This window comes from Ranitomeya variabilis, chromosome 2 (assembly GCF_051348905.1).
Source record: "Ranitomeya variabilis isolate aRanVar5 chromosome 2, aRanVar5.hap1, whole genome shotgun sequence".
Lineage (NCBI taxonomy): Eukaryota > Metazoa > Chordata > Amphibia > Anura > Dendrobatidae > Ranitomeya > Ranitomeya variabilis.
This window is the reverse complement of record NC_135233.1, coordinates 908,261,960-908,285,426: the sequence shown is the minus strand read 5'-3', so window position 1 is coordinate 908,285,426 and position 23,467 is coordinate 908,261,960. Positions and strand designations below refer to the sequence as shown.

Sequence of the window (23,467 nt, the reverse complement as noted above, 5' to 3'; positions counted from 1 at the left end):
AATGATTTAGATCTGTTAGCCAGCATAAGTTAGCAACCAGGCAGCCCCCACATGTACTTATGCTGGCTAACAGATGTAAACCATTTACCTGCAGCGAATAAAACAATCTCCGAGAACTAAAAAATACTTGGAGGACACCCGAGCGTGCTTGGGAAATCTCGAGTAACGAGTATATTCGCTCATAACTATTACTAATATTACCCTGGATGGAGGAAAGGAAGATTTACTACAAGACCAATATTTCTAATGATACCCGTGGCCTGCTGGGGTAAGTGACGGAGTCAGCGACTTTGTGCTCCGTCACAACTCTTAACAGTATGGATGTCTTGAGAACACCAATTCTGTTAACAACATAGCAGACAAAGTGGCCCACGACCAGACAGGCCCTTCTGGCATTTTCCAGAATTGTCAGATGGCCAGTCCGGCCCTGGTCACCCGTTATTGCATTTTAATGCAATGTTGCGGCGACAAAAAAACGTAACTCTGTCATTTTGACTATTTTTCTCGCTATGCCATTTAGAAATCAGGTTAATCCTTTTTCTTTATTGATAGATCAGGCGATTCTGAACACGGCGATTCCAAATATGTGTATGTTTGATTTTTTTTTTATTGTTTTATTTTGAACTAGATGGTGGCCCGATTCTAACGCATTGGGTATTCTAGAATATGTATGTATGTATGTATGTATGTATGTATGTATGTATGTATGTATGTATGTATGTATGTATGTATGTATGTATGTATGTATGTATGTATCTAGCAGCCACATAGTATATAGCACAGGCCAAGTAGTATATAGGAGCCATGTAGTATATAGCAGACAAACACTACGTGGCCTGTGCTATATACTATGTGGCTGCTATATACATACATACATACATATTGTAGAATACCTGATGCATTAATACAAGGCATGCAGTATATAACATACAGCCCGCATAGTATGTAACACTGGCCACGTAGTATATAACACTGGCCACATAATATATAGCACAGCCCACATAGTATATAACACATATAACAGCCCACATAGTATGTAACACTGGCCACGTAGTATATAGCGGTGGCCATGTAGTATATAGCAGCCACGCGGTATATAACACAGCCCACATAGTATGTAACACTGGCCACGTAGTATATAGCAGTGGCCACGTAGTATATAGCAGCCACGTGGTAAATAAAACAGCCCACTTAGTATATAGCAGTGTGGGCACATATCCTTGTTAAAAAAAACTATTTAAAATAAAAAATAGTTATATACTCACCCGCCGGGATCGAGCGAAGCTGTGCCGAGACGCGCACAGCTGCCATCTTCCGTTCCCAGGATGCATTGCGAAATTACCCAGATGACTTAGCTGTCTCGCGAAACCGCTAAGTCTTCTGGGTAATTTCGCAATGCATCTCTGGGAACGGAAGCTGGTGGCAGGCGCGAGCGCATCGTCGGACGATGGAAGGTGAGAATAGCAGGGTTTTTTTTTTAAATTATTTTTAACATTAGATCTTTTTACTATTGATGCTGCATAGGCAGCATCAATAGTAAAAAGTTGGTCACACAGGGTTAATAGCAGTGTTAACGGAGTGCGTTACCCGCGGCATAATGCGGTCCGTTAACGCTGGCATTAACCCTGTGTGAGCGGTGACTGGACAGGAGTATGGAGCGGGCGCCGGGCACTGACTGGACTGAAGTAGGGAGGAACGAATTCTCGGCCTGACTGTGCCCGTCGCTGATTGGTTGCGGCAGCCAGGACAGGCAGCTGGCGAGACCAATCAGCGACGCGGGATTTCCGAGACAGACAGACGGAAGTACCCCTTAGACAATTATATATATAGATGGGACAAAAGGGGGGTGATTTTGAACTTTTATATTTTTTTGTATATTTTTAAAAACATTTTTTGTTTAATTTTGGCATGCTTTAATAGTCTCCATGGGAGACTAGAAGCTGCCACAACCCGATTGCCTCTGCTACATAGAGGTGATAATCAGATCGCCTCTATATAGCAGGATTACTCACTTGCTATGAGCGCCAACCACTGGATGGCGTTCACAGGAAGCCGGCACTGACAACTATAGAGGTCGCCAGGAGACCTTCGGTTGTCATGCCAACATACCGATGACCCACAATCACATGACGCGGGTTCATCGGTGGGTGGATTTCCGGCGCGATTGCCGGAAGCGCTTGTTAAATTTTGCTGTCAGCGTTTGACAGCGACATTTAACTGGTTAATAGCCGCGGGTGGATCACGATTGTCCCGGGAAAGATGTGGGCTCACCACTGGAGCCCACGTCAAAGGGAGGGTGTCCGACATTGGCGTAAATATACGCCCGATGTCGCAAAGGGGTTAAACGACATTCTTCTCTGGGGCATTTCTGTTTCTCCTGTATGACGTCGCCCAATCATAAGTAGTCTACATCATACACATAAATCTGTGTATATATTGTAAGGTTTCAGCTCTCTGGTAGCTAATTAGATATGCATCGATTCAGGATTTTCATATCAACACTGCATTAAGTTTATTATTCGTCAAACTTTACAGCTCCATAAATAAAAAGTGCTTTTCTCCAGTACAAGTGAATATCATAAAAAAAAGATGCAAGTCGAAAACGCGTTGGTTTTAAGCACAGCACCAATGTATATTCGTGCCAACCATGCACTTATATGTGGACTAAGCAAAAACTGCTTGTGTTAAAATATAGCTTTTATTGAGCCATTAATCTAAAAAGGTATATAAACTAGATTGCTGCATCACTACCCATTTTCTCTTGTTTGTGCTAAGGCTACTCTGCCCTGATCCGAGCGTGGCTTGGGCCTAAGCTGGGAACTACACACTCGTACAGTTCTTTATAAAGTAAATGTAGCAGCCTCATCAATCTTGGTATTCCAGGCAGTATCCGCCCAAGCAGTTTTTAACGCATTCACCAAACAAACACACCTCTGTTCAGCGCCAGCCTAAATGCCACAACTCAACTCTGCAGAGCTAACCCAGCTACTGTTATTAGGCCTGTAAGACCGAGGCTGGAGTGTGGGAGTGATCTTTCCCATCCAGGCTCTTTTGGTTGCTCCTAAATCCCAGACCCAGACACATAGTGGATGGGAGATATGTATCACAGAGGTGCATGTCCTCTGTGATGTAATGCTCTAGTACATATAGTACTAAGAGAGGTTAATCGGCCATGACAGGTTGATTGGGAGCAGCTGAAGAGTTTGGAGAGATGGCTGCTCACCATATCTCCACCTCTGGATGTAATTCACATTGCAAAATAGGACCTGTTTATCTCACACATGTCTGTGTTTATGGAGGTGGGTAGACCTCCTGGATTCTGTGGCTTTGCTGAAGTTTACTTTATGTTATACTTTGTGCCGGACAAGGGCTGTAGTTAAGTTTTCCTGTGATGTGGTTTATGAAGACTGACATAAACCAGCCAGACTTTTAAACAGAAACGGTTCCTGTGATACATCAGATTGTTCCCAAGTGAGTAGCACTGTTACAACTCACACAGAGCGGTTTTCTCCGGTATCAGCTCTCTCTATCACTCTATGCATGAGCCAGAAGTCTCTTTTACAATGAAACCCCTTGCAGCCTCGTTTTAATGCTCCATTACATTGTAAAATACCCTTCAGGGTCAAGCAGAGCACAATGTGACCCAGAGAGTCTGAAGAGCAGTGATGTAACTGGAGAAGGTGACGGCAGGCGCGTGCGTGCGTGCGTGTTTTAATATTCTCACTACATACATTTATACAGATTTTTTTTTAAAAAATCTTCCTGAGAGGACTTCACTGGTGTTTTTAATATAATTTTCTATCCCTCACGGGGATTCAAATTTGCGATTGCTTGAAAAAATACACTAGTAATCATCTATAAAGCACAGGTATCATGGTGGTGATAGTTCTTCACCAGGTCCCTGTCACTGGCTGTCATGGCAACATCATCAGCATCCCTCAAGACATATGGGGCAATGATCTACTTTACAGACCCCCTCACCCTTCAGGATCACTCCTCTTAAATGCCTCTGTCAGTGACTGACAGCAACATCTAATTGTTCTAATTGCTCATGGAAGAGACAGGCGTCAGCCATATAATGCAGCCAGTACCTGTTTATGGATCGGCACACTCCATACATCTATGTCACAGGAGAGGTGTGGGTGTATCGTATATAATGTGGGGAAAGGGATTAATGAGGGCTTCTCGCCCGAACTGACATTGTGTTAGAAGATACTTTTACTTCACATGAAATAATAATCAGGTGGGGTTTCTTTTAACCTTTAGGGTCCATTGGACGCCAAGCGAGTTTATTTTCGTCATGTTTCCTCAAGTATGGAACGCAGGTAGCAGTCCGTTTCGGTAGCCCCTCCTCTGATATATGCTGTTTATTTTACCATATGTAAACCCACGCACACCACTCGACTAACAGTGTAAATATTTTGTTGTAGCTGACTGCGAAGGTTAACGATTGTGCTGTGCCATTCCACCAACAAATGGGCAAACATGGCGTCACCAGGTTATTGGTGGGAACCTATACACTCTGATCTGTCCCATAGGTGGGAATGGAAACACCCATTTGTCAATGTATTCATATATTTTTAGGAGAGATAACCGCACAGCACATAATTATGAGAAAAGTTGCCCCAGAATTTTTATTTTATGGGGAAAATATTTCTAATTAAAGTGACGTATGTCAATATTCTTCAATTATAATCTTTTATGTAGAAAATACATAAATCATAATGACTAGTGTAATCCATTTTTCATACTTTTTTTTGTTTGCTATTTAAAGCAAAGGATGGATTTTGAGGGAACAGTATGTTTCCCACTCTTTGAAACCACTTTTGGCTTTGACATAAATAAATGCATTAATATTGCTCTGTGCGAACACGACATTTTCCTAATTACTGTCAGCATCTAAAGGGAACCTGTCAGCAGAGTTTTATTAGTAAAACTAATGTCATCTATTTATTTCACTTACTTACATAGCACAATTAATTTCCTGACTTGTTTCTTCATTATATGGGGAGACTTTGCATTGATGACTGAATTCATGCAGTTTCACATCTTAAAGGGAACCAGTCACATGAAAAATTAACCTGCAGATATGGGGTTAATCTGCAGGTTAATAGCGTTCTGAACCCGCCCGGTGCCTGCACTGAGAACCCCGCTGCCGGGAGGAAACAAACTGTATTTCTCCTGGTAGAATTCAGGTTTCAGTCACAGGGTGATGTGGGTTCAGACACTGCTCTATGTATAGAGATCGGTGGTTGTAACCGTGCCCCCCCGAAGACTGACAGCAGCTCAGCACTAGAGCCGGCTGTCAGTCAGTGCCCAGGTTACAGTGACTAGATTATTCAGGAACAGAAACAAAGAATTCTAAAACAAAGTTATAGATTTAATCAATCCAGACATTAGTTTGGAGAATAAAAACCTACTGACATGAAAAAATAATGATTAATTTATATGATTTATGCATTAGTCTTATGCTCCTACCACCACCCCCCCAAAATTCCTCTTTCCTCACCACTGGTGACTATTTCCACTCTTCAATCCCTGGGGACACTTGAAATTCCCAGTGATGAATAACCATTGATACACTTTCTTACACTAATGATTCTCTGTTGATTTATTACGAACACTTTATGCCCAGATTTTCAACACTTTCATTCCAGAAAGAAATTCCCGCTTCTGTCCAGTACTTATGGGGAAAAATGCCTTGTTCTAAGCGTGTTCATCAAGAAGGATCTGTTGTCTTTTCTTTTACTAAACAACAAGCTCATAGTCTTCCACATTTATCTGATAGTAACAGTCCGAGAACAGTTACTGTAAGATACAGACGACAGAAGGGTCCCAGATTACTTGCAGAACTTTGTGCAGGAGCAGTAACCACGGGAATATCGATTAAGGTAACAAGTCATAAAAAAAAAAAAAAAAGACATACCAAACAACAATCTACATGGAAAAATAATTGGCCTCATGTGAACACAGAGGGCTGAGCAGCCAATAAATGAGAAAAAAAACATATTCACTGGCTGAATAAATGGTTCATGTGATGTGCTGCAGTCATCACTGTCGGCCGCACATGGAGCCCGTAAGAAAGGAGGGATGTAACCGAGTGTCAATCAACTTCTATATCAAGGATGTCAAACTCAAATACACAGGGGGACAAAAGTAAAAACTTGGACAAAGTCAGGGGCCAAGCTTCATATTTATTGAAAAAAAAAAAAGTCTACAATTGAGTCAGTTTTTCCTTATTATCAAATATAATACACTTTTTCATATGGAAACAAACTTAAAGTGGTAGTTCCACAAACAAAGTACATTTTAATTAATAGATCTTAGAGTAAAATATTGGAATAATATGTTATGCAAAAGCATTAAAAAGCATATGGCCCAATGGCCAAATTTAAAGGGTTTCTCCACTACTTGGACAACCCCTTCTTATTCCCCTCGCTTAAATAAAATTCCCTGATAAATAGCTTATATTCACCTCCTGTGTCAGCGCCGTTCCAGCAGAGTTGGCATTTGCGATCCTGGGGCTCTCGTGTGGTTGTTGTGACATGTGACCCCGACGCTCCAATCAGCGCTGGCGTCACCGTCTCCGCCTTTTGTCGAATTGAACATGAAGAGGAAGTCCGGGCTGCAGCTGATCTCTGACTTCCTCTTCATGTTCAATTCATCAGAAGGCGGGGACAGTGACGCCAGCGCTGATTGGGCACTGGGGTCACATGTTATAACTGCCCAGGAGCCCCATGGAGAGCGAGTGCCAACAGCACAGGAACGGTGCCAGCACGGGAGGAGAGTATAGGAGTCAAGCATGGGGAAAGAGAAGGGGTTGTCAAAGTAGTGGGTAACGTCTTTAAATATAAAATAAGAAATACAAAAGTTGCTCCACAGTACCTTCCATAAGCACGGTATGATGATACGACTATACCCTCTTCCCTCGGTCCCCTCGACAAAGAATGGTGACCCCCATCACAGCATGATTCTGCAATTGTAATCTCCACACATCCATACACACAGTATAATGGGCCCCACATACTGCTGCACACAGTATAATGGGTCCCACATACTGCTGCACACAGTATAATGGGCCCCACATACTGCTCCACACAGTATAATGGGCCCCACATACTGCTCCACACAGTATAGTGGGCCCCACATACTGCTCCACACAGTATAATGGGCCCCACATACTGCTCCACACAGTATAGTGGGCCCCACATACTGCTCCACACAGTATAGTGGGTGCCACACAGTGTAATGGGTCGCACATAGTGCTCCACACAGTATAATGGGCCCCACATACTGCTCCATACAGTATAATTGGCCTTTCATAGTGCTTCATACAGTATAATTGGCCTTACACAGGCCTCCTTACAGTATAATGCGCCCATCATAGTGCTCCATACAGTATAATAGGCCCATAGTTAAAAAAAAACAAAAAACAAAAAAACTCACCTCTGCCTGTTTCCCTGCTGCTCCAGTCTTTTTGAGGCATCTTCAGATCCTCTGCTTGCTGAGCAGAGACGTCAGACTCAGAGTGGGAATGAAGGGAGAGGGAGCGTCTGCTGTTGCTCCCTCCTGCATCATTGCCTTTAATAATATCAGCATCTAGGATGCAGATAAAGTTGCAAGTGCAATCCCGGGTAGGTTACACAGGCCAAATATACTCAGGGGGACCCGCCTAGCGTCTCGGGCCAAATATACTCACCTGGGCCAGAGTTTGGCATATGTGCTGTATATAGTCGATCGCACGCTTGTTTTATGGACAGAATGGGAGAATATTGTTTCTTTTATATTAAAAGCTAAGATACTAGGTATTAGAGGAGGCTATAATATGTGCATCATGTGCAGCTGCACAAGATGAATGGGCACACTACTATTGTAAAGCAGACTAGTAGGGTTACCTACTATCTGGTTGGATGCAAGAAAGGGACTATGCTAACTATTAAAAAGAAATCTGTCAGCAGCTTTTCGCTATTTACTCTGAGAGCAGCATAAAGTAGGGGCAGAAAGCCTGACTCCAGGGACATGTCACGTGCTCAGCACCTTGTAGTTTCAATACAATCAGTGTTTTATCATCAGCAGGAGATTATCACTGCCTGTCTAGGTGTGTTGTACTGATCTGTGCAACCCCACCTCCACCACTGATTGTCAGCTTGCTGACACCGTACATTGTACACAGAAAGCTGCCAATCATGGGTGAAACCATGGATAGCACTCATCCGATATAATCAGTAGTATGCATGAGCCCTTACTAACAGATAAGGGGTCCAGTGAGGGATTTTCAGAATAGCCATGAAGGAGGTCTTCGCTCATCAAATTACCAGTTGGAAACACTGGGATCCTCTTCTGCGCCCGGAATTGAGGGGATATGACAAAGTTGAGCTTATGCCCTTACAGCAAACATTTGGCCTTTGCACAATGGGCTCTACATGTTGGTAGAAATGACATTAGCTAAATGTAATAAAACAATATTGTGAGTGTGAAGCCGGACGACTACGCTCAACTTCCTTTGAACAAAACTGTAGTGAATAACAAAGTCTTCCGCTTCTAATGGACGTGAACAACTCTGCCGCTTTCACATGATTTCTCTCCGCTACACGACAAACACTTTGTGCTCTAATAAACAGTTTTATCGCACTTTTCATAATATCGCCATCTGTGTTTGCTTGTGTGTCTTTAGTACCGTAGTACAGTGAGCTGGATATTCACAGATAAATGTAGGCCAAACTTGACAATTTCAGCAAGACCAGAAGACCATCTACTACAAGGGCTCTCAAACATAAGGCCCCTGAGGCCGCTTCAGGCGGCACACAGGCACTGTAGACCCATTGCCGATAGTCCTGGTCACACATTCAATGGAAAAGTAATGCCGCACAGAGACAAGCTGCACAGCAATACCAATGCCTGCCGCTGGCCAGAGGCTGAAAAGAAGGGGACATTACTACAAGAAGGGGACCAGGATGGAGCATTACTACAAGAAGGGGACCAGGATGGGGCATTACTACAAGGAGGGGACCAGGATGGGGCATTACGACAAGGAGGGGACCAGGATGGGGCATTACGACAAGGAGGGGACCAGGATGGGGCATTACGACAAGGAGGGGACCAGGATGGGGCATTACGACAAGGAGGGGACCAGGATGGGGCATTACGACAAGGAGGGGACCAGGATGGGGCATTACTACAAGGAGGGGACCAGGATGGGGCATTACTACAAGAAGGGGACCAGGATGGGGCATTAGTACAAGGAGGGGACCAGGATGGGGCATTACTACAAGAAGGGGACCAGGATGGAGCATTACTACAAGGAGGGGACCAGGATGGGACATTACCACAAGGAGGGGACCAGGATGGAGCATTACTACAAGAAGGGGACCAGGATGGGACATTACTACAAGGAGGAGCAGGATGAGACATTATTACAAGCAGGGACCAGGATAGGGCATTACTACAAGAAGGGGACTAGGATCAGGAAGAGGCATTACAATAAGAAGGGGACACTACAAGAAGGGGACCAGGATGAGGCATTAATACAAGATGGGGACCAGGATGAGGAACATTACTAAAACATGATCAAAAGGTATATAGAAAAAAAAACGGCATCACTAACAATGTCACCTTGTCCTGCAAAGAATGCGGCCCCCTCAAATTCAATTTTTTTTCTATGTGCGGCCCAATACCCAGCAGAGTTTGGGTCCCCTGATCTACTAAGTATGGTGGTGTCCTCACTATTCCCTAACAGCAGGTGTCAGAAGAAAGGAAGGTCAAGCATGTTGAGATTTAACATGACCACCAATCCTTTTCTTCTCATAGGAGATGGTCTGCAGTCACTGGTTTCTAGCAAGGTGGGAGGTCTGCAGGAATTGCTGTCACGTGAAGAAGCATTGGCCGTCAGGTGTATGGACACTTTTACTAATGTATATGAAGTAACCTGAAATTCTCTCCTGGCAGGTTATACCCTACTATTGCTATTAGCAAGGGCTTCTTCAGAAGTCAGTGATTTTTCTGGCACTCATAAAGCAGTCTGAGTGATCAGTGTTTTTAATCAGATTTTCATCAGTATTTGGACAGTATGAGAACATAATGGATGCTACGCAAGCTTCTATTAAGTAGCCCCTGACAAACAGACAGCATGCAGATGGCATTCAAGTACAGTACAGTATTTTCTAAGACCCATAAACCTGCATTGGCGAGATTGATCCGTGAACAAACACGGACACGTGAAGAGCTCCATAGACTAGAATAAGTACGGGACCTTCTGTGAAGAACAGATCGAACACTACGTGAAAAACGTACATCTAAAGGAGGCCTAATACTTCAATGTCTTCCTTTCAATGTCTTGTGTGAAGGCTCTAGTCTTTTAGTTACATGACATCTGCGGCAGAAAAGGAGGCCATTTTGAAAAACATTACTTTTGAGAATAATGTAAGAAAAAGGAGGATTTGAGAACGCAGCAGATAATATAATTAAAGAGGTTGTCCTCTACTTTATCATTGATGACCTATCCTTAGGAGATCCTTGATGTCCCCGCCATGATCTGTCAGGGAAGAGCACATTATCATCAGCTGATCCCGCCATTGATATTGGGCAGGGGGCGGAGAACCGGCTGACTTCTCTAATGATATTGGGAGTCATAATAGTCACTATCCAAGTTCTTCCACAGAAAATTCAGCAGAACCATGAACATCTTGGTGGCAGGGGGCAAGGCCATGCTGAAATAGGAAAATCAATATTGCACCATTTGTGCCACAGAATCAGAAGCATGTAAAAGCAGTGCCAGTAAAAGATACCTAACCAGCTATCCCATAATGCCCGTCTCTGTTACAGTAAGGTTTCTGCAGGGTGGCAGCTTGTGCCTGTCATCTCCATGACAACCCTCCCCAATCACAAAATGTGACAGATTAACCATAATGATACTAAACAGGAGATAACTGGAAGGTGCTGGAGCTGACCGCTAAGCTCCACCAATGGCTGGAAATTATGCAATGTGGGACCATGCTAAAGAAAATTAAAGGGACTGTCTATTACTCGGACATCCCCTTCTCAATCCCTGTTTTCCCCCCAGTAAACTAACACCTATACTTGCCTTCAGTGTCAGCACTGGCTCACCCGGGGCTAGCGTGACGTTATGTCACACAAGCCCTGCAGCCAATCAGCGATTGCTTGACTCTCCTTTCCTACGGATATAATGGACATCCGGAAGAAGAGACCAGACGCAACTCTGACTGCCCCGAATGTGTGAAGCAGTGGAGAGTGAAGCAAGTGCTGATTGTCGCGCTATCCCTGCAGTCTATTTCACACAAGTGGTAGGAGAGCCAGTGCCGACACGGTTGGAACAGCACTGGCACCGGAGGGGGTGATAAGTGTTATTATTTTATAAGGGGGAACATAGTGATTGATAAGGGGTTATCTGAATGGTGGACAACCCCTTTAAAGGATTTGTATATTTTAACGTTTTTGAGCTGAATAATCACTACAATCTTATCAGAGTAAGATTAACGGTATGTACCATAACTAACGAACCTTTGGAGTAGTCCTACTGTAAAAGTACCATTATGTTAGATCATACAAGACATACCATGGCACCAGCATTAATAATAATAATTTTTATTTATATAGCGCCAACATATTCCGCAGCGCTTTACAACTTATAGAGGGGACTTGTACAGACAATAGACATTACAGCATAACAGAAATCACAGTTCAAAACAGATACCAGGAGGAATGAGGGCCCTGCTCGCAAGCTTACAATCTATGAGGAAAAGGGGAGACACGAGAGGTGGATGGTAACAATTGCTTTAGATGTTCGGACCAGCCATACTGTAAGGCTCGGGTGTTCATGTAAAGCTGCATGAACCAGTTAACAGCCTAAGTATGTAGCAGTACATACATAGAGTGCTATTAACTGCATAAAGTGTATGAGAACATGATGAGAGGAACCTGATATTTTTTTTTTTTTTTTTTTTTTTTTTTTTTAAATCGGCCACACAGGGATGGTTAGGTTAATGCATTGAGGCGGTAGGCCAGTCTGAACAAATGAGTTTTTAGGGCATGCTTAAAACTGTGGGGATTGGGGATTAATCGTATTAACCTAGGTAATTCATTCCAAAGAATCGGCGCAGCACGTGTAAAGTCTTGGAGAAGGGAGTGGGAGGTTCTGATTATTGAGGATGCTAACCTGAGGTCATTAGCGGAGCGGAGGGCACGTGTAGGGTGGTAGGCTGGGACCAGGGAGGAGATGTAGGGTGGTGCTGAGCCATGGAGTGCTTTGTGGATGAGGGTAGTAGTTTTGTACTGGATTCTGGAGTGGATGGGTAGCCAGTGTAATGACTGGCACAGGGTAGAGGCATCGGTGTAACGGTTGGTGAGGAATATGATCCTGGCTGCAGCATTCAGGACAGATTGGAGCGGGGAGAGTTTGGTAAGAGGGAGGCCGATTAGTAGAAAGTTACAATAGTCCAGACGAGAATGAATAAGTGAGACAGTAAGAGTTTTTGCAGAGTCGAAAGTAAGAAAAGGGCGAATTCTAGAAATGTTTTTGAGATGCAGATAAGAAGAGCGAGCCAGTGATCGGATGTGGGGAGTGAATGAAAGCTCGGAATCAAGGATGACCCCAAGGCAGCGGGCATGTTGCTTTGGAGTAATGGTGGAACCGCACACGGAGATGGCAATGTCAGGCAAAGGTAGGTTAGTAGAGGGAGAGAACACGAGGAGTTCAGTTTTTGACAGGTTCAGTTTCAGATAGAGGGAGGACATGATGTTAGAGACAGCGGTAAGACAATCACTGGTGTTTTCTAAGAAGGTCGGTGTGAAAACAGGAGAAGAGGTGTATAATTGGGTGTCGTCAGCATAGAGATGGTACTGGAACCCAAATCTACTGATTGTTTGTCCAATAGGGGCAGTATACAAAGAGAAGAGGAGGGGGCCTAGGACTGATCCTTGAGGAACCCCAACAGTAAGGGGAAGGTGAGAGGAGGAGGAACCAGCAAAACATACAGTGAAGGATCGGTCAGAGAGATAGGAGGAGAACCAGGAGAGAACGGTGTCCTTGAGGCCGATGGAGCGGAGCATAGTGAGAAGGAGCTGATGATCCACAGTGTCGAATGCTGTGGAGAGATCCAAGAGAATTAGCATGGAGTAGTGACCATTAGATTTAGCTGTTAGTAGGTCATTAGAGACTTTAGTGAGGGCAGTTTCAGTAGAGTGTAAAGAGCGGAAACCAGATTGAAGAGTGTCGAGAAGAGAGTTATCTGAGAGATAGCGGGTAAGACGGGAGTGGACCAGGCGTTCCAGGAGTTTGGAGATGAAGGGAAGATTAGAGACAGGTCTATAATTAGCGGCAAAATTTTGGTCGAGGGAGGGTTTTTTAAGTAATGGATGTATGATGGCATGCTTAAATGAGGAGGGAAAAATACCGGAAGTGAGGGAAAGGTTGAATATTTTTGTTAGGTGAGAGGTGACAGCCGGGGAAAGGGACTGGAGGAGATGTGACGGAATGGGGTCACTGGTGCAAGTGGTCGGGCGAGAAGATGCAAGGAGCCTGCTTACTACTTCTTCTGTAACTGGCCCTTATTGATTCCCTCTTATGATGTCCTAATATGTCCAGTGCTGGTCCATACAGTCAGTAGCGCAGTACCACCACCTGAAGCCTTGCACACCTTTCCCATGTTATTCCTCCTGGAAAGGTATGACTAAATGGACCCCAAGTGTTACCATTCCCCTTGTCAAAGAGTGATACTGGCAGCTTAAACTGGATTGTGTCAGACTGTGTATGGACATCCCCAATTTGGAAAGATGTCAAATTATGCTTTTTCTTTTTTTAAGTAATCACAGAGGAGAATTATTTTATGATGAAGCATTCACTGAAACAAACATGTCAGTGGAGCCAACAGGCCCTTTCTTACCATTCTGGCATCCCTGGTATCAAGGGCTTATACAGGTCCTTCTCAAAAAATTAGCATATAGTGTTAAATTTCATTATTTACCATAATGTAATGATTACAATTAAACTTTCATATATTATAGATTCATTATCCACCAACTGAAATTTGTCAGGTCTTTTATTGTTTTAATACTGATGATTTTGGCCTACAACTCCTGATAACCCAAAAAACCTGTCTCAATAAATTAGCATATCAAGAAAAGGTTCTCTAAACGACCTATTACCCTAATCTTCTGAATCAACTAATTAACTCTAAACACATGCAAAAGATACCTGAGGCTTTTAAAAACTCCCTGCCTGGTTCATTACTCAAAACCCCCATCATGGGTAAGACTAGCGACCTGACAGATGTCAAGAAGGCCATCATTGACACCCTCAAGCAAGAGGGTAAGACCCAGAAAGAAATATCTCAACAAATAGGCTGTTCCCAGAGTGCTGTATCAAGGCACCTCAATGGTAAGTCTGTTGGAAGGAAACAATGTGGCAGAAAACGCTGTACAACGAGAAGAGGTGACCGGACCCTGAGGAAGATTGTGGAGAAGGACCGATTCCAGACCTTGGGGAACCTGAGGAAGCAGTGGACTGAGTCTGGTGTGGAAACATCCAGAGCCACCGTGCACAGGCGTGTGCAGGAAATGGGCTACAGGTGCCGCATTCCCCAGGTAAAGCCACTTTTGAACCATAAACAGCGGCAGAAGCGCCTGACCTGGGCTACAGAGAAGCAGCACTGGACTGTTGCTAAGTGGTCCCAAGTACTTTTTTCTGATGAAAGCAAATTTTGCATGTCATTCGGAAATCAAGGTGCCAGAGTCTGGAGGAAGACTGGGGAGAAGGAAATGCCAAAATGCCTGAAGTCCAGTGTCAAGTACCCAGTCAGTGATGGTGTGGGGTGCCATGTCAGCTGCTGGTGTTGGTCCACTGTGTTTCATCAAGGGCAGGGTCAATGCAGCTAGCTATCAGGAGATTTTGGAGCACTTCATGCTTCCTGGCACCTGCTCACAGTGCCAAAACCACTGGTAAATGGTTTACTGACCATGGTATTACTGTGCTCAATTGGCCTGCCAACTCTCCTGACCTGAACCCCATAGAGAATCTGTGGGATATTGTGAAGAGAAAGTTGAGAGACGCAAGACCCAACACTCTGGATGAGCTTAAGGCCGCTATTGAAGCATCCTGGGCCTCCATAACATCTCAGCAGTGTCACAGGCTGATTGCCTCCATGCCACGCCGCATTGAAGCAGTCATTTCTGCCAAAGGATTCCCGACCAAGTATTGAGTGCATAACTGAACATTATGATTTGATGGTTTTTTTGTTTGTTATTAAAAAACACTTTTATTTGATTGGACGGGTGAAATATGCTAATTTATTGAGACAGGTTTTTTGGGTTATCAGGAGTTGTAGGCCAAAATCATCAGTATTAAAACAATAAAAGACCTGACAAATTTCAGTTGGTGGATAATGAATCTATAATATATGAAAGTTTAATTGTAATCATTACATTATGGTAAATAATGAAATTTAACACTATATGCTAATTTTTTGAGAAGGACCTGTATACATTTTTGCTATTACTACCCGCAGGCTGACCTTATTCCGCTTTCCCTCTCACATGTATCAACTTCAACTCTTGATTCATGTTTTTTAATCTGTATTAATTTTTTATAAAAAAAATCATTTTATCTTTATATATACCTCTTTTGTGTGGTGTTTTTGTATACTTTGTATCCTTTATTAGGCTGTGTATGCTCACGACTCACCCAGTTACTTATTACTTTTGATTATGATGGGGATACTGATCTTTACACTTTACAGACCCTTTATACTTATGATATGTTTTTAGATATCTTTATAGTTCTTTGGATGTTATTGTGGGGTCTTTTGGGACCTCTTGAATGAGTTGTCGCTGTGCTCTTGGGGTAATTTGGGTTGACCAGCCACTCCTGGGAAGGTTCACCACTGTCCATGTGTATCCATATTTGTGGATAATGGCTCTCACTGTTTCGCTGGAGTCCTAAAGCTTTAGAAATGACTTCATAACCTTTTCCAAACTGATAGATCTCATAGTTGTTTTTTTTTTTTCAGTTGTTACATAATTTCTTTGGATTGTGGCATGTCTAGCTGTTGAGGCTTTTTTGGTCTACTTAACTATCAGTCAGGTCCTATTTAAGTGATTTCTTCATTGAGAACTGGTGTGGCAGTAATCAGGCCTGGGTGTGGCTGGGGAATTTGAGTTCAGCTTCCAAAAGATGTGATAAACCACGGTTATTTTGCTTTAAGGGGGTGGAGGTCAATCACTTTCACACAGGGCCCTGTAGATTTGGATAACTTTTTCCCTTAATAATAAAGACCTTCATTTAAAAACTGCATTTTTGTGCTTTCTTGTGTTATCTTTAGCTAATATTTCAATTTGGTGATCTGAAACATTTTAAAGTGTGTCAAACATGCAAAAGAATAGGAAATCAGGAAGGGGGAAAACACTTTTCACACAACTGTATATCGAGCTTGAAGACGGCAAAACTGGTGAAAATTAAAGAATACGAGACCCGAAATACTATTGCTCCTCATGTCCACACACAACTTATTCTGAAAAGGTACCACACTTACAAATAAAGCTAAACTTTAGGCTGCCGTCACACGTTCAGTATTTGGTCAGTATTTTACATCAGTATGTGTAAGCCAAAACCAGGAGGGGAACAATTAGAGGAAAAGTATAATAGAAACATATGCACCACTTCTGTATTTATCACCCACTCCTGGTTTTGGCTTACAAATACTGATGTAAAATACTGACCAAATACTGATCGTGTGACGGCAGCCTTAATTACGGTAGATAAAAAATCCAGTGTGTATTTGCAGCAGAATTTGGAAGGGACTTAATGTGACTAATTCACAGGGGGATACGCATTCAGTTTTTGGGCAGAGAATTCACTTATTTATGCAATTTTTGAAAATGGTCTGAACTTAAAGGATTTCCCATTGCAAACAATGGATGGTTTTCAAAGCAGAATTACAAAAAAAAGTTAAAAAGAAACTATGCATATGGAACCCTTGCCTTTAACAGACCCTCTATCCCTCTATCACGTGGACTCGCCACGGGTCCCCCTCTATCACGTGGACTCGCCACGGGTCGCCCTCTATCACGTGGACTCGCCACGGGTCCCCCTCTATCACGTGGACTCGCCACGGGTCCCCCTCTATCACGTGGACTCGCCACGGGTCCCCCTCTATCACGTGGACTCGCCACGGGTCCCCCTCTATCACGTGGACTCGCCACGGGTCCCCCTCTATCACGTGGACTCGCCACGGGTCCCCCTCTATCACGTGGACTCGCCACGGGTCCCCCTCTATCACGTGGACTCGCCACGGGTCCCCCTCTATCACGTGGACTCGCCACGGGTCCCCCTCTATCACGTGGACTCGCCACGGGTCCCCTGATTTGAACTTGACAGCCTTATAGGCATATATGAGGCTGTCAAGTTCAGGTCAGGAGACCCAGGAGCCAGACAGCGCACAGCAGTATCTACACAGACCGCGTTTCACAGATGTCTGAATTCGGCCTAAGGCACTGAGAATTTTGTCTTCAGGCAATACTAAGGAAATCCTGACATGACCTATAGGGGTACTTGTGGACTGCAGTAGAGACATACACTTGGTGCACAGTGCTATTATTACTGTGGGGCTGATTCTTCATCCATGACGATCACGGCTGCAGTTTGTGCTTTTTTGAGCTTGTATGGTCTAGCATGTCATGGCTTCTCTGTTTTGCTCAGACATACACTTCAGAACAGACCACGCTTACATTTGACCAGACCAGCTCTAGCAAAGCAGCTGCCTTATGAGTCTGCTGCCGAGCCGGATGTGATCGGGTCAGAGACATAATGGCCATATGTCATTCATTTGCTGAAATGCAAATATAGACAAATAGGAAGTTGTATCCATCTCTGGGTTTATCTCAGGACACAGCACTCGCTCTGTAGTTGACCTATCTACACTAACTTGCTAGATTTAGGTCTAACATGCTCACTAAAACTACATTGAAAAGGCAAAATAAAAATCCAATATAAATACACAGATAAAAAAAATCCACCTTTAAAAATTTTTTAGGAATTAGTGGAAGTTATTAAAATTATGAATGTTTTCACCACTAAAATTTATAGTCACAAAGTTAAAACAAAATACACGTCAATGTGGTTATCTAACAGTAAAAAAAACGGCAGCCATCACAAATGTAACTGAGTTGAGCAAATATTTTGTGATATTGGATCTTTCACCACATTTTTCATGTTTCATTGGGGGCATGTACTTCTTTGATGCTGACCAATCATAAGCAGGCAACAACAGACATGCAGAAGATGTGATGATGTCATCAGGGTCACATGACCAGAGTGCACAGGTACTACCAGCCAGAGTGTGCAGCTTAAAGGGAACCTGTCAGACACACACACAAAAAAGCTATTAACCAGCAGATATGGGGTTAATCTGCAGGTTAATAAGCGTTATTAACCTGACAACAGTTGACCAAACACGACAGGGAGAAAATTAACTTTATTCGAGATTGCAGTGCTCCGCTTCAGTCAGCGCTCTGAGGTTACAGGTGCCGCTCTGTGACTGAACCCACAATGGCGTCGTCCACATGACTGAAACCAAATGCTGCCAGGGGGAATAAAGTTAATTTTCTCCCCACAACGTTCAGGTAAGTGCAAGCACTGGATGGGTTAATAAAGCTATTAGCAGATTAACCCCATATCTGCAGGTTAATAGGGTTTTTCCCTTTAAATAAGCACTGAAGATATATTACACAGCACAATAGTGAGGAGCGTTTAAACAGTAAAAAAAATGGAAAAGACTCAGATGACAAAAGGATGGCATCCAAATCAGGGGTGGACACAGAAAGAAGAGGCCCCTGATCAAGAGCAATACATGGGCCCTTAGCAGTCCAACAGCTCATCATAATGCACAATTCCTCCTGCTCTGGTGGTGGCTCTGGGCCTCCTTACTTCTTGGGCCACTATGCGGCTCCTCAGGTTGCACCAATGGTATGTCTGCCCCTGACCCTGACCTGGCTTTTCAGTTGGACCCATTCACTTGAAAAGTCGAATTTGATCTACAAACTGGACCAAAAACTGACCCGTCTGCATTTTCCATTTCTTGGAACATGAACATCTCAAATAGGTACAGTTAAAACCAGAAGATTACATTCACTATATAAGAAGACACACATTGTCTCAATCTGACATGAAATCAGAATAAACCTTTCCTGTTTTAGGTCAATTAGGATTAGTATAACTATTAATATCTGCGAGATATATATCTATATATATATATATATATATATATCTATATCTATATTTATTTTTTTTTAAGGAATTTTTACTTACTGCAAAGTCAAAAGTTTGCATCCATTTCATTAGTATTTGGTACTATTGCCCTTAAACTGAATGACTTGGTTCAAACGTTTGGGATATCCTTCCACAAGCTTCTCACAATAGTTGGTTGGCGTTTGGGCCCAGTCCTCCTGACAACACTGGTGTAACTGATCCAGGTTTGTAGGTCCCTTGCTCGCACTTGCCTTTTCAGCTTTGCCCATAAATTTTCAATAGGATTGAGATCAGGACTTTGTGATGGCCACTCCAAAACATTGACTTTGTTATCCTTAAACCACTTTGTTACCATTTTGGCAGTATTCTTCGGGTTATTGTCAATTTGGAGGACCCATTCCCGCTCAAGCTTTAACTTCCTGGCTTATGTCTTGAGATGTTGCTTCAGTATTGCCACATATTCATCTTTTCTCATATTCCATCTATTTTGTGAAGTGCACAAGTCCCTCCTGCTGCAAAACAATACCACAACATGACGCTGACACCCCCATGTTTCACAGTTGGGATGGTGTTCTTAGCCTTCCAAGCTTCTCCCTTTTTTCTCCAAACGTAACGATGGTCATTATGCCTAAAAAGTTAAATTTTAGTTTCATCAGACCACAGGACGTCTCCAAAACTGAAGGTCTTTATTCCGATGTGCATTTGCAAACAACATTAACATGGCTTTTTTATGCTTCTTTTGGAGTAATGGCTTCTTTCTGGCAGAGTGTCCTTTCAGCCCATATTGATACAGTACTTGTTTCACTGTGGATATTGACACAATCTTACCAGCTTCCACCATCATCTTCACAAGGTCTGTTGCTTTTGTCCTTGGGTTGATATGAACATGTTGGACCAAAGCACCTTCATCTCTGGTACACAGAACCCGTCTCCTTCCTGAGTGGTATGATGGCTGGACATTCCCATCTTGTTTGTACTTGTGTATAATTGTACAGATGAACGAGGCACCTTCAAGTATCTTGAAATTGTACCCAAGGATGAGCCAGACTTTGCAAGTACACAATTCTCTTCCTGATATCTTGGCTGATTTCTTTAGACTTTCTCATGATGCTACACAAAGAAGCAGTGTGTTTCAGGTGTGCATTAAAATACATCCACAGGTGTCTCCAATTAACTTAGATCGATATTGCCAAAAAAAAAAAAAAACAGAAGCTTCCAAACACATGACATCATCATATGGGAAGTCCAGAATTGTTTAAAGGCATAGTAATCTTAGTGTATGTAAATGGTTGACCCAAGTCATTCAGTTTAAGGGCAATGGTACCAAATACTAATGAAATGTATGTAAACTTTTAACTTTGTAGTAAGTAATAAAAAGGTCTTAAAACATTCTCTCTCATTATTCTGGCATTTGGCAAATATTAATAATTATGCTAATCCTAATTGACCTAAAACGGGAAAGGTTTATTCTGATTCCATGTCAGATATTGAGAAAAACATGCAGATGTGTCTTCTTAAATAGTGAATGTAAGCTTCTGGTTTCATCTGTATGTGTTCTATCTGAAAAAAACAGACTTCTGAATGAGGCCGTGTAATCTGCCCATCCCTGGTCTACACCGCCACATTAAAACAAACCACTATCAGTAATGTGCACAACTGGGCCAAGAAGAAGCTCCTGGAGATGATACGGCCTACTGCATTCCGCTATAAGAAAATGTGAAATATCATGTAATATTTCGATCATAGTTCATCCATCTAGGTATATCATATCCAGAATTCAACATGAAATATATTACCCCATAAAGGACACCCATCCATGGTGGGGTCTCTTAGTGCATTTCCTATTAGTGGACAGTCTACATAAGTAAGCCATAGACACTGGGTTATGTGGTATTACCAGTCCAGCCGGCCAGGAATTTGTCGGGGGCGCAGTATGAACGTGTCGGGGGCGCACAGTGCTCTTTTGGGGCCTGTCTGAATGCAGACACAGGTGCAATGTCCAATTTTCTTGACTTCACAGAGAGGTGAGGGTTAACGTAACGACCATACAGGGAAATTGGAGGAGCGTCTTTACCATCAGTTTAGACAGCAAATTCTGTATTGATCCCGAATCATACAGTGTGAAATAAGTGGAAGCCATCAAAGCATCAGTATGGCTCCTGACCTTCCACAGTCCTCATAAATTCTATTCTAGCCTCACAGAGCGTGGGCTGCTATCGCTGATATTGGGCAATATCCTCCGAGGAGCAATGCCAGTATCCTTGTAACACGCCAAGTACATGGTGGATCCAGAGGATTCTTGCAATTCACCAGAATATACAGAATGGTTCTGAACGTGTACATTCGTCTACGCTCAGAATACAGAGACGGGCCTATCGGGCTCATATTCATGAATGTATCCCTGAGAAGGAGAAGAAAGCGTCTCCATTGTACATATTTCTATATAACGGGGGAGACAGTGTGTGCAATGGAGCAGCGCTAAGTCTCCCATTCATACAATGTGACTCGCCATGTCCGTGTTCCATCTCGGTGACATATAAAGACATACAGTACAAAGAGGCTCTTCTCTTACAGCGCCTGTGAGCATGACATCTGCAGTCTCATCAGCATAGGTCACTTTACGAGGGTCCGGGGTTAGAATTCATTGACCGCTGTCAGCAGCATGTCTAGGGCACCATCAATGCAGAACATGACCATGGCACCCACATACTAACAATGGCTGGCGAGCCCTGGGTAATGCTGGATGCAAAAAGGAAAGGACAGGCAGGGATCAGCATCCATGTCTACCGAGATGGCGAGATCCATGGCGATGTGCAGCCCCCTGACCCTGGGGCACAGCACCGCTCCCCTCCTCATTGTCTCAGGCAGGCAGGCACTGGTCATGGAATGCAAACTACGTTCTCTAGAGGAAAAGTCAACTGTCAGCCCGATCCCTGGAATCCAGCCCCAGCCTGGGGGGCAGGAGCCTGGGGGCCCGGGGGGCAGGAGCCTGGGGGCCCGGGGGGCAGGAGCCTGGGGGCCCGGGGGGCAGGAGCCTGGGGGCCCGGGGGGCAGCAGCCTGGGGGCCTGGGGGCCAGGAGCCCGAACATGTCATCAATGGAGCCGTGTGCCTGCCATACAAAGCCCGTGCTGTGGCTCCATTCCCACTGCAGGCACGGATGACACCTATAGGCAGCACACGATGTCGGGCAGATCCCAGCATTGTGCGGAGCAATGATACAAAGGAGGGCGATCACCGGGCACGGACGGCTCCGGCAATGGCAGCTCCCGGGGCTCCCTCCCTCGCACTGATGGATGCCATGTCTTACCCTCAGCGCTGACAGGTCTATCTCATCCAGGCTGCGGGCTGGGGAGTCGCTCGCCATGTTTCCTCGTCTCTGCTAGTCCTCTCTCGGCTCTGTGATTCCTGCAGTCGCCTGTGCTTCCCGGAGCCGGGGAGGTGATCGGCAGCAGGGGCGGCTCTCTCAGCGGGGACGTGGGGGAGGATGGATGCAGGACATGCTGGGGCTGCTGTGCCGGGAGGCGGCTGTGTGCACCGGAATAACGAGGCTCAGACACAGCAGCACGGGGATGGAGAGCGGCTGCTGCTCGGAGCCGCCTGTCACCGCTTCCTGGGAGGATCCAGACACGGGAGGTGTGCCCCCTGCTGGGGAGAAATGGGCCTCGTGCTGGTGGGCACCACAGACACGGGTGATCACAGGGGCTGCACCCACGGACACGCCCTCACCCACCGCATCCTCCCAGGTGCTTGTGTCTGCTAGACATCAGGGCCGCAGCGGCCTCACGGGGGCAGTGCACCAGTAGGAGCCATTCCCGGTGATGAAGGGCCACAATGTATGGCCACAGCGGAGCCTCCGATTCCCTGCCGTAGGATCTCACGCCTCTTCCAATCATAGCTGAGAAAACGGAGAGATCACACTTGGGTCTCATTCAGACGGCAGGTTTTTGGTGCCTATTATAGTCTATGGGGTTGTTCACACAGTCGTGGGTTTTTGTGGACCAAGTGGTCCCAACCAGAACACGGAGACGTCTGATAATGTTCCGAATCTCGCACCGATGTCACCAGTGCAAGCCATGGGCGCAGGGGCGGACACAGACTGCAGAGGGCCCCTGTGCAAGAAATTTTCCTGGGCCCCCCCCCCCATACTGCAACAAAGTTATGTAAACATATAGGTTGTAATATTTATTATCTGTTTAGAACACAACTATCAA

The 23,467-nt window shown here is 44.3% G+C and overlaps 1 protein-coding gene across 10 annotated transcripts in view; it reads right to left on the bottom strand.

Moving 5' to 3' along the window:
- Positions 1-22,992, bottom strand: part of TNIK (TRAF2 and NCK interacting kinase) — a 342,780-nt gene extending 319,788 nt beyond the window's left edge. For all 10 annotated transcript variants that reach the window (XM_077290529.1, XM_077290531.1, XM_077290534.1 and 7 more), the window contains exon 1: positions 22,564-22,992. In XM_077290529.1, the coding sequence (XP_077146644.1) occupies positions 22,564-22,620 (57 nt within the window). In that variant the 5' untranslated portion in view covers positions 22,621-22,992. The remainder of the gene's footprint in view (positions 1-22,563) is intronic.
- Between the last annotated feature and the right edge of the window lie 475 nt (positions 22,993-23,467).